The sequence below is a fragment of the Antechinus flavipes genome, chromosome 3, assembly GCF_016432865.1.
Source record: "Antechinus flavipes isolate AdamAnt ecotype Samford, QLD, Australia chromosome 3, AdamAnt_v2, whole genome shotgun sequence".
Taxonomy (NCBI): Eukaryota; Metazoa; Chordata; class Mammalia; order Dasyuromorphia; family Dasyuridae; genus Antechinus; species Antechinus flavipes.
In genome coordinates this window covers 85,990,991-86,008,393 of record NC_067400.1, presented here as the reverse complement: position 1 = coordinate 86,008,393, position 17,403 = coordinate 85,990,991, and the positions used below count along the sequence as shown (strand labels likewise).

Genomic DNA, 17,403 nt, shown 5'->3' with positions numbered 1-17,403 from the left:
GTTATGATGCGAGAGAATAGAAAACAGATAAGGAAAGACAGCAAAAGAGATTATCAACATTTCCTACAGATTTTAAACTGATACAAAGTAATCACTATATATAAGAAGACAAGAAACACCAAAATGAACAAAATGACAACAAATACCTCTCTTTGACAAGAAGAGAGAGATGGAAGGCAAGGACAATATTTATTTTATTTTTAGAATTTATATTTGTAAAAGCATGGGAGGAAAATTTAAGGCATTACACACTAGAAAAATCTCATTACAATAATGCCTATATAGATTAAGACAAAGACCAACAGAACTAAAGATGCCATCTAATGTTATCTAATCTAATCACCCCATTACACCCCTCCCCATTTCTTGGACAAAAATCATTTGCCTGGAATCACAACATTACCTATAGTCAAGACTAGCTCCCAAGTTTCTAACTCCTAGTCTAGTATTCTTTGCAATCCACAAGGGCAATGTATTTCATCATCTTAAACACATAAAAAGTACCATAGGATAATAGACATATTTAATTATCTTATAAGAAGAAAAACATCCTTTCATAATAAGAAAAGTGACAGGCAAGGAATCAGATTTAAATCTGAGCACATGCTGTGATCCAAGTTAGCACTTTGGGGAATCTTACTGAAACTTTTGGCTTTTTCACCTATATGGAGGCAAGAATACTCATATTACTCACCTGATAAGTGGTTGTGATGAAATATCACTCTAAACCTAAAAATGCTCTAAAATGTAGCAGAAGTACTAATATTACTACTAGTAATAGAAATAATAAAACAAAAATTCATTAAGTCACACACACACCCTCCCCAAATCTAAGAAATAAAGAATAGTAAACAGTTATAATAATGTTTATGGATCCTGTCTCCCAAACCTTCATTCTGCTATTTTATTCAGTCAGTTACCATTCCTACTTCTCTAGGATCAAATTTCCTGGGTTTTAAAAATGATGTGTGAGGCATAAAGTCCAGCAAATTCATCAATCTGAAATTCCCAGCCTTAACAGCAAAAGACTTAACCCCTTCTGAATTCTTACTCACTTTCTTCTCTCTTCTCTCCACTTTTCAATCTCCTCTGGAGTATCTAACTTTATCCGCTTGGTACCAGGAGCATGCACCTAAGAAAGAAAAGAATGTTTATAATATCAAAGTGAGTCTGCCTCTAATTATTGGAAATCTGATCAGATCCCAGGGGAGCAATGGAGGCTTCACATAGAAAACCAAGTTCAGCACCAGCCATAATAAAGCTACCAAATGAGTAGTTATTGGTTATTTTCACATGGTGTTTTCCCCTAATGACTAATCCAGTACTGTCTATCAGAGAAGAGAAAGTTGTACTAGTAATAAGGTTCTGCCAGATCATTTTAACAAAATCATATAAATCTATCGTAAACTGATAAAACATTAAGCCTCCTATTTACCTTCTTAATTTGACAATGAAGTAGCTGAGGAGATAACAAGATTAAAAAATTAAATATCACCATACTCCATTCTATGCCATAATCACTGTAGAATTGGTGAACTAAGAGGTTGGTAAATCTAAACATAAACATAAGAGTGATAACTTACATTTCTCCAGTGAATCTGAACAATCTTTTCATGCGCACTAAAACTGCAACCATCCACCGAACACTGAGGTAATTAAAAAAAAAAAACAAAAAACATTATTCACTACTTTTCACATGAAACTTATCTTGCAACAAGGCAGACAATGCCTGTATCCAGTATGTTCTTATAATCAATTAAGTTTTTCAAGGTAAAACTTTTTACCTCTCAATGGTTAAATCAAGAACAGAAAAAAACATCATTCCAGAACAGAGAGATTCAGAAAGAGATTCATATACTGAAAATGGAGATCAAGTATACTTATCAGTTCCTTTTGCTACCTGAATGTCAGGATCATCTCAGAAGGAAAGGGAGAGAGGAGAGAGGAGAGAAGAGAGAGGAGAAAGGGAAGGAAGGAAGAAAGAAGGGAGAGAGGGAGGGAGGGAGGAAAGGAGAGAGAGAAAAAAGAAGGAAGGAAGGAAGGAAGGAAGGAAGAAAAACACTCTGAATGAAGTTTAACTAGTCTTAAGAGTGCTTAAAGGGAAGTTTAAAGGACTTCTGTCTAAAACAACTAAGATTTTCTTTTCTTTGCCTTCTAACACAAGGTGACGATTACTTGAGGATTCATTTAATAAAGTACCATAGATATAGACGTTGTAACCTTATGGTTACTTTGCAGGTGGGATAAAGGCCTATAATCAATCACCAAAAGGAAGGGAATAGGAAGGATCAGACCCACCCCAAGGAATTTGGGGCATGGAGATGACTATAATAGCTAGCTAACATTGCATTCATAAAATGCTTTAAGGTTTACAAAGCATTTTATGTTTTGTTATTTGACCCTGATAACCACCCTGGGAAGTCATGTATATGTAAACAGCTAGATTCTTTTAAAAAAGACAAAAATTTAAAAAGGACACATGGGAGCTTCTCAACTACCCAATTATCAACTGCCTGATCCCTGAAGAAATGAAACTCCCCACAACAGGGGGTATGGCCCAGAACAGGCTGTCAATTTGTCAAATCCTGTGATCAGTACAATTTCAGTCTATCCTGCTAGATGTTAGGAAGCACTAGCATGCTACATTTATCAAAGTTACCAATCTTATGGAAATGAATTTGAAATTGTTAAGAGATATAAAATTAGGGAACAATCAGAAAAGAAGACTTACTGTTCTATGCTGAGAAATGTGCTCATCATATTTTTCTTGATTTTTAAAGCCACGATCACAAGTATCACAGAAATGGGTATAAACTGGCTCTTTATTTTTCTGTGATTAAAAAACAAAAGCAATCTTTTTATATATTTATCATTCCTTGAAAAAGAAAACCTTTAATAGTCACCAAAACAACTTCAATATCAGAATATGGATAACTAGAAAATAAATTATTTTGATTAAATACTAACATTAGAAAATATTTACCTTCCCACTCAAAATTAAGTTGCATTTATTTTGTCTATATTCTGTGTACTTACACACACACACACACACACACACACACACACACACATACACACACACACACACGTGTCTCATCTTAGGGTACAAGCTCTCTGAGGACAGAAACTATTTCACTTTTTCTTTGTATTCCTGAAACCTGGAATAGTGTTTTGCATATAGCAGACACACAATAAATACGTGTTGATTTAAATGTAAAGAAATAAATTCTAAAACTGGCTGGATTTCTGAAGGAAATATACTAAAACTGCCATGAAACATGAATATAAAATGTTTAAAGGAAGCTAGTTAGATGATATTGAACAAGTCTAACAGCACCCACCACAATATGTGAGCTGTAATCACATTAAAATATCTCCTATCCTTCTATTTCCAATATTCTGATTTAAAGAGAATCTATGGCTCTTGGGAGAAATCTATGAATGGCACAGGTAGATGTTTTCTGTTCATTTAGATAAATATGAACCTATTTAGATAAATAGGACACAAAGGAAAAGAGAATGATACTAGCAAAAAGAGACATTAATGCATCATCTGGATGTTAAATTAATTTTTGTGTAAGTATAGCACAAGGTTGCATTAGTATAGTCTATTACTTTAAACAAAATAACTCGAGATGAGAAAAAGAAAGTTTTCTCCTTTTTTGCAAAATGTCTACTGTATGATAACAAAGAGAGAGACAGAAGAAGAAGAAAGATAGTACAGATTTGGATTTCAATAGTGAAACAAATTCTACTTAGGACACTTTCCTCTAATAATGCAAGTCAGCAAATATTCTGACTGATGTGTATTCAAAGTCATAATGTATCAGAGGAGGAATTTAAACCTTGATTTTCCAGATTCCAAGATCATCTTTCTATTCACTAATCCAAAACAAAATGAATCCCTGAATGCAGGTTAACCATTTTCATATTTTACCATTGTAAATTTAAATTAAAGTGATTACATAACTAAAACGTTTAAAAATTTTTTTTCAATAGTTCAAAGGTAGACTTATTCCAAGTAAATATATTTAATATTTATATTAAATTCAACACTTACACAGCATTTACAGAACATTTTTACGAAATTTTATTTTATATGCAAGTTTTCAAATTAAAATTATATACTCTACCCAAGACACAAAAAATTCCTAATTTGAAAGTTTTTATTTATGATCAATAGCACAATTTCTTAAACTGTGATTTATAACCCTATATGGGATCTAATAACTGATTGTATGGGTTGCAAAATCATGACTATCAGTGTTTGACTTGTAGATCTTTTCTATATACCTACATACCTGGGATCATGTAAAAATTTCTCAGGTGGAAAGGGTTCAGAAATGGAAAAAGTTTAAGAAGCCCTGGTCTATAGATTGGGTAGACTGGACTCTCCACTGCATTCACTATAGGAGTTTGGTAAAAAAATAAAATTAACACAGCCTATTGCATAGCATGGCCAAATATATCACCCCCCTCCATGTCTGATCAACATTTATTTAATGTCTAGAGAGAAACACTATCCCAGAAGGAAAAAGAAACCCAATCCACATGAAAGAAACTAAAAACAAAACCTTACACAGGCAACAAAGAGTATCTCTGAAAACTTATCTTTAATACCTTTGGTCTCTGGTTTCCACTTTGTTGATTTTTGAAATTTCGATTTGATCTGTCATGATTTTTCCTAGGGAAATTATAGTTTCTGCCTATGAAACAAAGAGGGAACCATTGTTACTTATGATTATTTTTAAACTATACATCACAGGGTATTTGTCAAGAAGCAAATTTGGTAGAAATATAGTAAAGAAGCTAGATATTAGCAGAAATATACAACTATTCCTCCTTCAGGAGAATGTGAGTTAGGTGAGATGGCATTTTCACCAAAAAAGTAGACTCAAACCAATGTTAGGGTGACTGTATGTCAAATGTAGATTTTGACCCACCCACTCCTTCTCAACCTCTAAGTTTCTTTAGGCCTTTCCTAGGCCTTTGTCTTCCAAAGATAGTAGGGCATTCATTCCATAGTCAAATGTCCATCCATTAAACTTCACTCTTCTACATTACGTTTCACCTGTTCTTTCAAACATACACTTCCTTGATGATCTTTTAATGACAATCCTTGCATACCCAGACACCACTGGAAACAGAGTACAGCCAACTCTACCATACCAACTGGGCAAAGCCTGTTAAGTCACCAGCAATTTTGATTCTTCTGAAAAACAAGAGTGACCAATATATAAGTGATATAACCAAAACACTATTAGTGGTTTCTAAGGCAGTGAAGTGCTTAAATTCAAAGAAAACAGTGTAATTTATCAAATGTGTCCCAAGCAGCTCATCTTTTTCTTATTTATGGTAGGTTCAGTCCCTTATTCATCTGCAGTGCTTATCTAAGACTGAAGTGCTTATAATTTCCATAATCTTAACTAACAGATATCCTTCAAGCATATTTATTTGTCTCATAAAATCAAAATTGTTCAATCTAATAAACGATGAGCAATACAAAAAATATTAATGATCACTACACAGGATGATTACGATGAAAGAGCTTTGCAAACTTTTTAAAGTGACATGTGAATTATTTTTATCATTATTAAATATTATATTTCAACTTGATTGGCCTTTAACTGGAGGCAGCCGGTAGTACAGTAGATAAAAGACTGGGTCTGGAATCAGGAAGAGCTGAGTTAAAATACAGTTTCAGACACTAACTGGCCAGTCACTTGACTTCTATTTGCCTCAGTTTTACAGTTTCTCTGTAAAATGGAGATAATAACTACATTTACCTCATAGGGTCATTGTAATGATAAAATGAGATAATTATTTGTAAAGTGCTTAGCAAGGGCTACATAATTGCCTTCCCTCTTCAACTGGGTACCCACATTTGGGTAGATGTGGAGTTCACTTTGATATAGCAGTTAGATTTAGCAAACTTTGGAGCAAGTAGAGGCACTAGTATTGGAGCTACTCAAAGAATTCAAACCGAGGTCTGAACAAGAAAGATCGAGGCTGGATATCATTAAATGACAAGGAGAACCTTTGGTATTTTTCCTTCTGACTATTTTTCTACAGTTCAAATAAAAACCTTCTGGGGACTGACATTTTATACACTGCTAAAAGACATAAAGAAAATGTAAAAAAAAAAAAAAAAAAAAAAAAAAAGCCTCTGGTCTCCTGAATTTTAATGGGAGAAAGAACAGGAATATATAAAATATTAGCAGTTGGAGGGACTGGGGAAGGTCTCCTGCAGAAGATCAAATGAATATTATTTAGAAAGTGCTAAGCACTATATGCACAACATATAGTACGTATTATATAATCACTAATTATTACCTAGAGCTTGAAATGTACAACTAGTGGAGCAGATGATAAAGCTACTGATAAAGTCCCTTTGGCAGCTTTAATTATAATAGAAAAAAGCCACCACTGAAATGAAAAGAACCATATAACAATTTGTCAGTAACTAAAGTGAGATACTTCATTCTTGGTGGATTTTCATTATCAATACTGTCATTTTAGTTTCTAATCCTACATATCACTTTCTGCCCTAATAACATTTGATAAATCTTCACAGCTACAGTCATCCTGCAATCTCTGTATTCTAAGGAATTTTGTTAAGTGGCAATAGTTCTGTGTGCAATATGTCTTCTTTATTGTATTATTCTTAATATCATCTCAACCATTTAACTATTCCAACTTTAATGTACTATATAAAATCTGATTCTTGAATTTCATGCCCAGCAAGAGTTGTTAAAAATTTAAAGAGTCCTGTCGCAAAAGCATTCACTCTGCCCAACTAAAATTGGATCACCTTTTCCCAAGGCTTACAACTGATACTTCATTTAAAAAACAAAAACAAAAACAAAAACAAAAACAAAAACAAAACATCCTTGGCAATTAAGACCCTTCTATTATTCAGACATCTAAATTGAAGCTCTCTTGCCACTCACTTTTCCTTTTCACTACTTAGAAAAATGGGATGGTGAATATTGTTTGATTTTATATCTTCTTTTACTGGGAAACTAAAGGAAGCCTTAGACAGGAAATAGTTAAACCAAAGAGGCAGCACAGTAAGGTAAAGAGAATAAAATTTTTAATGGGAGGAAGTGGCTCCGGCCTTTGATTACTTCTTCATGCCTCAGTTCTTTCATATATAAAATACACGGATAGTAGCAAAAGGATATCCTAAAGATAATTAAACACTTGCTAGGGAAGAGCAAAGAAAATAAGTAAACGATTGTAAATGGGGCAGACTGGTGATCTTGAATTCAAGGTAGAGAATTTTGGATTTGATTGGAAAATGGCATCCCTAGAAAGAGGTTACACTTTTGTCTATTAAAAAAAAAAAAAAAAAAAAACTACTGCTGTCATTTTAATCACAAACACAAAGCATGATGAGACCTTGGAAATCAGGAATCTAACTCTCTCATTTTACAGATAAGGAAACTGAAGGCTAGACAAGTTAGTCTACTATTTACTTAGGATCACACAAATACCAACGATCTGAGATGAGGACAGAAACCCAAATGTTTGTGACTCCATCCATGATACTTCTACCTCAAACACAAACTCGAAGTGTTTGAAAAAGTTTCTTGTCACAATAAAGTCAGCAGCATCTCCTACAAGGTGAGAAAACCCCGCAAAATAGACCCTTTGTGAGGCAGCATGGTGCACACTGTATCTGGAGTGCAAAGATTCGAATTCAAATTCCAATTCTGAAATTTCCTAGTTCTATCACTTTGGGCAAGAGAATCAGGAAGGACCCGAGATAAATTCGCCAGTAGATGCTTACTACTGTGACTAGGCGAGTGACTTTACCTCAGTTTCCCCAACAGAATCTACCTTCCAGGGTACAAATGAGATAAAATGTGTTTGATACTTCGAGGGCACTTAAATGACCTCTGAAATCCCTTTTGGTCCTAATGCTGTGATTTTAAAGTTATTTGAACAAGCTCCCCTCTCAATGAATCAAAAAACTGGGAGAGGTAAGTAGAATGGCAGGGAGAAGGATGCAGTTTCCAAGTTAATAAAAGATGCAGACGTGGGGAGGGAGAGATATCGGAAGAGAGGGAGGGGAAGAAAAAAGGAGGGGAGCTGCACTGGGGAATGCACCCCCGCGGAGAAAAAAGCCTGCGGCGTACCTGGCTGCTGGTACCAGTGTCCCTGCTGAGGATCGAAGCCATCGTGGCCCGGAGCCGGCGCCCAGGACCAGTCTCGGGCCGCTTGGAAGTCCCACGAGTTCTCGGAAGACTGAGGCAGGTGGGGAGGAGGTAGGTGAGGCGGTGGAATGGACGGTGGGGGCGGTGGAGGAGGAAGCACCCAAGATGCCCAATGCGCAGACTGATTGGACTCAGACCCCGGGAGCGCTAGCACCGGGGGCGGCCCGGGCGGAGGGTACCAACCGAACGGGTCCATGAAAGTCGGAGGGCACGTCTCACCCGGGAAACTAAGACTAACTCGTTACTTCGCAGGCACTCCGCAGGCACACCGCAGCACGTGTGCTAAACTCCGAGGCGGTGGCATTATGCGTCACTTCCGTTCAACCAGTAAACATAGTGAGGGACCAATGGTTATATCGCAACGTCACTTCCTCAGCGACAGAAAATTTCTTTCCGGGGTTCTCCCCCCGACCTCCTCCCGGACCTTGCGCGTGCGCGTTGAGGGGGCTGTGTTTGTGGGTCGGGCTACCTGGACTGTGGAGCTAGGCTGCCCGCGGGCAGCGATGGCCCGGGACCTGATCGGGCCAGCTCTGCCCCCAGGCTTCAACGCCCGAGGGACTGCGGAGGAAGAGCTGGATCTGAGTCCTGGTAAGCTGGGAGGGAGGGAAGGAGGGAGGAAACGCGAGCCGTCCCACCGAGTCGAGACCAGTCCGGCGCCTCTCGGGGTGACGAGGCCTGCTAGGTGCGGGGCTGCGGAGCCCTAGATGAACACGAAACTGGCCTTCGGGGAGCTTCCTTCCTGCCCAGGGGAGACAGGTGCAGGCTCGAGAAATGCACAGTAGTTTTTTTTTTTTTTTTGGGGGGGGGTGGAAATTATTTGGAGAGAGGGGAACTTGGGGAAGCCCTGCTGGGCGGAACTGGGCTCTGAAGGAAGCTGGGGATTCTGCTGCAGGGAGATGGGGGGAAGAGGTGAGGAGATACATCCCATAACCATCTTCATTATCAATCGCTCTTTAAGGCTTACTCCTAGGATCTCCTTCGCTCCCCATCACTCTGCAGACGAGATGACGGTACACTTAGAGAATCAATTGAAAAGAACTAGCTCTAACAGTCTTTTATTTGATTCTCACACAGCAGCCTTGGGAAGTAGGCAGTTACGATCCTTATTTTACAGATAGGAAAATGAGGCAGAGATGAGGGACTAGCTTAGAGTCACACAGTTAATGATCTGAGTTGAACTCAGTTCTTCCTGACTCTGGTTCCCAGCGCTATTCGTCCGCCTGCGCAAGGGACTTGTTTGAAAACGAGGAGGCAGGGAACAGCAAGGAAGTCAGTTTAGGTGGAACTAATCTGGAAAGATAGACGGAGAGTAAGATGGTGAAGATGTTTGTCAGTCAGAAGGCATTTGAGACAACAGCTAGATGGCACAGTAGATAATTTGGGGCTTGGAATTGGGAAATCCTGAGTTCAAATTCCACTTGCTGTCTGAGTGAGCAAATCACTTAACTTATCCGCCTTGGTTTCATCTGTAAAATGGATCTAATAAATAATATTAAAGTATGTCCAATTTCTAGTCAGATGCATTATAAAGCAAGAAGCAAGCCTCCATGTATCAAGGATATACTTCATCATAAGATCCTAATTTTTCCGGGAGGCGGGAATGAGAAATCCTTATAAAAGAGCAAGTGAAGGAAAGGGAAAAAAGCAGAAGAGCCTTAAGGGTTTTTTGGTTTTGTTTTGTTTTGTTTTAGGACAAAAACAAAATCTGAACCTCTGAAATTAAATTATCAGTTCATTTTATTTCTGCTGCTGAGACTGTTTTTGGGGAATTGGCTTATTTATATCTTGAACAGATTTTTTAGCTTTCTGAACTAATTAATAAGTATTAGAAAGTAAAATGGTACAGAGGAAAAAATAAAGACAAGCATGATAACTTCTTAGTGAAAAAGGTTCAGTGAGTCCGTTTTCTTTAGGATAAAATATGTCCCACCCAAAGAATATGAGCAGAGATCATATTTTTGCCCTTTTTTGCATCTCCAGCCCTTAACATAGTGCCTCACAAATAGTGTTTATTAATAACAGCAACTAATAGCTAGCACTTATACAGCTTTTTAGGTTTTCAAAGAGCTTTACTAACATCTCATTTTATCCTCTTAGATGAGGTCTTTAGTGTTATTCTTCAATTGTTAGGGGCTTCCCTCAGAAACTACATTGTATCTAGTTATACATGTACACATTTTCCTTCTTAAAGAATATGAGCTCCCTAAAGGTAGGGACTGTAACCTTTTATGTTCCTGACATCAGCACAAAGCAAATACATGATAAATGTTTGCTAACTGCCTAATTGAATTATTAGTCAAATTCCTCCACTTAGTAAATATCCAATAAATTGTTTAATAAATTAATTTGCTTGCACTAGACATTATAGGAAATACAAGAAAAGGATTTTGAAATTCACCCTACTGCCAGCAATTTTATAATCTTTTTCATAAGAGTGTATATCCCATTTTTGTAACAATATACCTGTAGTCTAGGTGACATCAAATCCCTCCACCCCTCAGATACTCTCCTAGACTATCACTCTTGTTTTGGCTCCATTTCTCTTCCAGTTTGTACCCTGTAGTTCACACTTAGTTCGCACACAGGGTCTTGTGCTATACCCAGCTTGAGATTGTATCCACCATCTCTCTCCTTCATTCCTATTTCAATATTCCTTTTCATGATCCTGCTGAACAGAGCTGTGGGAAGTCCACCACACATTTGTCATGTATTCCACCTGAGATCTTACTGTGTTATAGAAAACCTTTTACTCTTCTCTAATTGCTTGCCCATTCCTCACAACTGTAACTCCCAAACCAATTACTACAAACAACTCAGCCTCCTTTTCATGCATTCTATGATACAAAAATACTGGCTTTTTTGTGGTTCCTTATACAACACACCATGGGGACTGACTGTCCCCCATGCCTGAAATACCTCCCTCATATTATCTTGTATTTTATATTATCTGTGTACAGATAGGACCAACAGAAGGTAAGCTTTCTCCAGGCAGTGACTGCTTTACTTTTTGTTTTTGCCTCTTTAGAACTTAGATAATATCCAGCACAAAGGTGGCACTTAATTGGTGCCTGTTGTTTGATTAGGTATGTAGGATCATTAATCTTTGTGTTCCTTTCTAAGTGGGGAAAGCTTTGAGACAACTTTGAAAACTGCTACTTTTAGAGGTTTTGACCTTGACTTTTCTTTAAAAAAAATTTTATTTCCTCAACACTTAGCACGATGCTTTTCACATAAGAACCTAATAAATGTTACTGAGTGAGTAATAAATTAATGAATTTTAGAGCTGTGAAAGGGGAAATTTTCTGTTAAAAATAAATAAAATAAAGCTAGCAACATTCTCCAGCAGTTGTCTATCATCACCAAGCCTAATGAATGCAAACTTGTGTTACTGTCCTTCTCATAGCATGATGCTATCCTACTACATAATGGTTATTTCTTTTGTTGCCTATAAACAACATCAAATTATTTCACGTAAAGTATATAGCTGATTTCACACTTCATCATTGCTCTAGTTTTTTTGGTAGTACCATATGCTGTTCCTTGAATATTATCCTCATCTGTTGAAAGTAATAACTAATTCACAGTATCACAAATTTAAAATAGATTTATAATCACTGTAACTATACAACTGCTGTAAATGAAATTACTCCTCAATCTGTGCTACTTCCTAATAACTTACTTTTTTAATACTTAATGTAGTCATTCATTTTGTTACATATTTTGCATGGCTATATAGCATATAACAAAACTAATTAGATTGGTGTAGCTAGATGGGCCAGTGATAGAGTCAGAAGCATCTAAGTTCAAATCCAGCTTCAAACCCTTAACACTTAGTGAATGTGTAACTTGGGGCAAGTTGCTTAAACCCATTGCTCATATCTTGCCTCCTCTTCCCCCCCCCCTAAAAACACCAAACAAACAAACAACAGCCAACCTAATTAGATCATATTAAAATCCTTTCCATAGCCAAATGAAAAGCAGCATGAAAGATTGGCCAGAAAACGGACCTCCAGACCATAAAACCCTGCATTCATGTCCCACTTTCACCACATCCTGGCTGTGTACCTCCCCTGCACATCACTTAACTTTTCAATGCTGTGGGCAACTCTATAACTTTTCAGAGATAATCCCAACTTGCTTGACTAAAGGAAATTCTTTTTTGGGCATTGTATGCCTATAAAAAGACAGGACAAGACAAAATCCAAGTACCTATACTGTACCTGCCAATTTAGAATTAGCCTGTTTCCTTGAGATCTTAGGAGGTAGCAAAGTCAGAATATTGCTACCAAGTAGTGTCTTGTTCAATCATTCAGTCTTAACTTTTCATGACCCCTTGGACCACATCTGTCCTTGTGGTTTTCATGGCAAAGATTGCTATAATAGTTTTCCATTTATCTTCTCCAGCTTTTGTTAAGCAGTCTGAGCTTAAGTGCTTTCCCTAGGGTTGTAAAGCAAGGGAGTGTTTGAAACTGGATTTGAATTCCAGTCTTCCTAACTACAGGCCCAATGCTCACTGAGCCAAGTTGCCTGGAGGTAGAATGCGTTTTAGTGTTGCATTATAAGTGGAAAGGGGGAAAGAAAGGAAGGGGAAAAAACCTTCCTGCTTAAAACTTTAAACTCAAAAGCAAAAAGAGAAAGAAGAAGTAGTATGAGTGAGAGAAGAGCATGCCAAAATGGCATTCTTACTCAAACAGAATCCCTATTCTGGGGGTGATCTTCTTTCACCCTGGATGATGGTACCATTCCTTGTTTACTAGGTAAACCACTAATCAGAAGTGCATTAGGAATATGAATTCTGTAAACTAGTCCAATTTTATGGACTGAGAAAACTTAGGCAATTAAAAAATCAAGTATCTGTTCAAATAATTCAGCCTAAAATAATTTGATTCAATGATTTGAGTCTTTCTATTATATGATAATCTATTCTAGGCATTTTCCAAAGTGTGGTGTTCATCAAACATTTATTAAATGCTAGTATGTGCAAAGTACGTGCTAAATGCTGAGAATATTATACTAGTATGTACAAAGTACATACTAAATGCTGAGAATATAAAGGTAAAAAGCAACCTACTAAATGCTTAAAGGAATTTGCAATCTGTTGAATTCTAGAACAGATTAAAAAAACAACCTGTTCCTATAAAAAACAAAAACAACCTATTCTTTTTAATGATATAAAAGAACATTAAGGAAGACTCTATCAAGTTTTTGAAGATAACTAAAGCAGATATGCTTTCAAGTTTATCATGTTATATATTTTGTGAGAAATTGAAAGCTGCTAAGTAGATTGCTAAGTATTGTTAGTAATAGATTATACACACATGAAAAAGAGAAAAGATGTTGTAAAACACACATGAAAAGAAGGGCTGGTTACATAGTAAGAGAAAGGGAAGACAGATGAATAATCTGAATATTACATTAGTAGCCTCAAAATAGTAACAGACTTCAAGAAGATCTCTCCTGCTTTGGAAAGATTTTATGGATTACATCAGGGATTTGTGACTGTGTTAGTGTATTTCCTTCACTGATGCTTACTACAATTCCTGTATTACTTTGTAGAAGAATTGATTTGATCATAAATCCATTATCTTTTAGCAATCTGGTGATGAAGTGTCCTGGAATCACCTAGACTTGTCCTTGAACAGCTTCATCACCTAGCCCTTACTTCATGGCTTTCCAGCTTGGTTGAGCCTGTCAAGAGTTTGCACTCTTCTGAAACCTTGGGTCATCTATATACTACTTAAAACACCAGAAGTAAGGAACTTCACTAAAGGGTTTAAGGAAGACAAAGATAGAAACCACACAGAATGAGAAGGGATTGGATCTGCCCTTGTATAAGGCTTGGTCACATGAAGAAAATTATAAATCCATCAAAATATAATTACTCCTAAATGCTGAGAATAGGAAAAAATGTCATCCTTTTGCAAGCTGAATACACATAAGTTAGAAAAAAAATACCAGATAGGATATGCTAAGTGACATTTAACATTGTGTGAATGCATGGAAGAGCTCATAATGCCTAGGAAAGCTTTCCTAAAGGTTACAGCACCTCTAATAAATCTTCTTTAGTTGCAGGACCAGCACTGCCCCCCAACTATAAGAGCAGTAGTTCAGACTCATCATCCAGTGATGAAGACAGTGATTCTCCTTTGCCACATCAAGGAGGAAAGGAAGATTCTGAAGAGGATCATGACACTGGTCCAACCTCAAGGTCAGTCATTTTGGCCATAAGTCACTGTTTAAACCTTCCCTACAGGATTATCTGTAGTAGAACAGTTGAATATAAGGAAAAGAACATTTTATCTGAATTGTGTAAATCAAAAGGTAGAAATGATTTCATTAGATTTTATCACAAATTGAATCTATTAAAGGGAAATTAAATTAAAAGTATAATATGGAGCTATTATGTTCAACCAGTTGTCTTTTATTTACAGACTTTTCCTAGAGGTGTTTTGCAAATGACTATCCTAACCAGATCCAAAAAATAATATCTGTCTAGAAGTTTTTAATGTAAGTTAATTTGGTTGAACATAAGATTTACTGGGGGTAGTAGGTGGTTTAGTGGATAGAGCACCAGCCCTGAAGTCAGGAAGACCTGAGTTCATATCTGATTTCAGGAACTTAACACTTCCTAGCTGGTGACCCTAGGCAAGTCATTTAAGCCTAATTACCTGGGGGAGGGGGGAGGAACATAAGATTTACCTTCTAAGAACATCCCTTTAAATCTAGCCTACCCAAATATTCTATTTTATAGCCTTTTGTACATTTTTACCCTTTTGGAGAAGGATTTATATCTATTTCCCCATACTGCTTTTCTTTTACAAATTTGTTTATTTTAGTTCTGTTTCTACATGATTGTTTTCATTTATTCACCCAAAAGCATGTGTAGTCAGTTATTCCTTAGACCATTTGAACATCTGAAACTGTGCTTGCCTGTAAGACCTTGAGTTCTTTAGTCCTCCCAGCATAATTTCCTGTCTTTTTTTTTTTTAAACTCTCACAGCTTGACTACTTCTGAACCAAATCTTCATTGTCTTAGCTTCTTCTCCCTTGATCCCATACGTTGTTAGTGATGATCTCTATCTTGACTTTATTTCCCACCTGTCGTACGTTTGAGTGAGATATTAGTCATTTCCATGAAAGTCTGCACTTCATTCTCATCTCCTTTCCTATTTGGCTTATTATTGTTCTTTAAATCTTCAACCCACGTGGAATGATTCAACCATTCTGGAGAGCAATTCAGAATTATGCTTAAAGGGCTATAAAACTGTGTATACCCTTTCACTCAATAGGTCTGTATCCCAAGAAAATCATAAAGGAGTGGAAAGCACCCATATGTGCTAAAATGTTTGTAGCCACTCTTTTTGTGGTGGTAAAGAATTGGAAAATGAGTAGATTCCCATCAGTTGGGGAATGGTTAAATAAGTTATGGTATATGAAAGTAATGGAATATTATTATTCTATAAAAAATGATGGACAAGCTGATTTAGAAAGACCTGGAAAGATTTATATAAACTGATGCTGAGTGAAATAAGCAGAAGTAAGAATACATTGTGCACAGGAACAGCAAGATTGTCTGATGATCAACTAGGAAAGACTTGGTTCTTCTCAGTGGTTCAGTGATCCAAAACCTGAAAAAATGCTATCTGCATCCAGAGAGGGAATGGTGGAAATTGAATATAAATCAACCCATGCTACATTCATTTTCTTTTTCTGTATTTTTTCTCTTGTGATTTTTTTTCCCTTTTGTTTTGATTTTTCTTTGCCAACATGCTTTAGAAATAAATGTTTATTTAAAAAGTTAATATATGTGTATAATCAGAAAAAAAACTTTTAAATTAATAAAAAAATGAAAAAGAATAAATCCTGAACCCAAGGTCACCCCCACTATCTGCCTCCTTTGCGCTATTCCAAAGCAAACTTCTGTGGAACTTAGGAAACTTTGCTGATTTAATCGATAGTAAATTTATGCTATCTGATGTTCCTCACTTTCCCTGACCCCTGCATAGTGAGCATTTTACTAATTTCTGACTTACAACATATCACTCTCCACAGGAGTTATTCCAGGCCTCCTTCTTTGCCTTCAAATCTCCAGTTAACTTCAATTATTTTCTTCCTCCTCCTCTCCCCTTCACTTTTCCCTGTCTCTCAGAAAATCATCTTTCTACCAAAAAAGTTGAGGCCATCAGTTGTGAATACCTTCAGTATTCTGTCATAACTCACAACCTCTCTAAAACCTTCATCCATATTCTCTTTGCTGTAGCGTCAGAACTGAAGTTGCCCCTTTCCTTGTTCATGCCCCAATTTTTGTTCTTGATCTCATCTCTCCTGCCTCCTCTTAGATTCTAATCAATTCTAATCAGTCCCCTCCCTTTTCATTAGTCATCCATCTCCCAGTATGCTGAAGCCTCACCATCCTAAAAAAAGGCATTCTTGTCATCCAGCAAGCTATCTTCCTATGTTCTTTCCTCTTCACTGACAAACTTTTGGGAAAAAAAAAAAATAGCCTGTACTTACTTGTTATTTCCTCATGCTCAGTCACTTGCTTAGCTCTTTTTGCTAATCTCACAATTCTATTGAAACTGATCCCTCCAGTACCAATAGTGACTTTGTCTTTATATCCTCTATGACTTTTGCAATTTGACAAGATTGATCACCACTTTCCAGACTGATAATTTTCTCTCCCCTTGTTTTCCGTGACACAGTTCTTCCCTGTTTCTTTTTAACTTGTCTGACTGTTTCTTTGTTTTTTTTTTTTGATGGTTCATCTTCATGTACTTAAATGTAATTGACCATTTTCACATATATCCCCAAGCTCTGTTCTTGGTCCTCTTCTTTTCACTTTTCAGTAAATTCAATTCATCAAGCATTACTATGTGCCCTATTTTGTGCCCAGAACTGTGGCAGCCCCTGGAATTTAAAGACAAAAATAAAGCAATTCTTTCTCTTAAAGAACTTCTATTCTACTAAAGGAAAGCAACATGTCTACCGGTATGTAAAAACAAAAATTAATTACAAAGCAGTTTGGGGAATGGGGTGTTGTGGAATTACATTCTTACCCTTGAATAGTCTCTTTCACTCCCATAACATCAGTCATCGAGGAAATGCCTTATAGATCTCTATATGTAGTCTTAATTTCTCCCTTCACACAGCTTGCAAGTATTGACTGAATATCTTGACCTTAAAT

At 36.7% G+C, this 17,403-nt stretch overlaps 2 protein-coding genes across 3 annotated transcripts in view; one reads left to right on the top strand and one right to left on the bottom strand.

The window, feature by feature from the left end:
• The window catches only part of NUFIP1 (nuclear FMR1 interacting protein 1), a 56,262-nt gene extending 47,761 nt beyond the window's left edge, over nt 1–8,501 (bottom strand). For both annotated transcript variants that reach the window (XR_007951701.1, XM_051983845.1), the window contains exons 1-5: nt 8,142–8,501; nt 4,621–4,706; nt 2,732–2,830; nt 1,584–1,646; nt 1,056–1,132 (exon numbers count right to left, since the gene is read on the bottom strand). Coding sequence is in view for 1 of the 2 variants with exons in the window: in XM_051983845.1 (XP_051839805.1) it covers nt 1,056–1,132; nt 1,584–1,646; nt 2,732–2,830; nt 4,621–4,706; nt 8,142–8,415 (599 nt within the window). In the remaining variant the exon portion in view is untranslated. The remainder of the gene's footprint in view (nt 1–1,055; nt 1,133–1,583; nt 1,647–2,731; nt 2,831–4,620; nt 4,707–8,141) is intronic.
• Nucleotides 8,502–8,658: 157 nt separating this feature from the next.
• Nucleotides 8,659–17,403, top strand: part of GPALPP1 (GPALPP motifs containing 1) — a 35,316-nt gene continuing 26,571 nt past the window's right edge. Inside the window, exons 1-2 of the mRNA XM_051983846.1 lie at nt 8,659–8,807; nt 14,286–14,427. Coding sequence (XP_051839806.1) covers nt 8,723–8,807; nt 14,286–14,427 — 227 coding nt within the window. The 5' untranslated portion in view covers nt 8,659–8,722. The remainder of the gene's footprint in view (nt 8,808–14,285; nt 14,428–17,403) is intronic.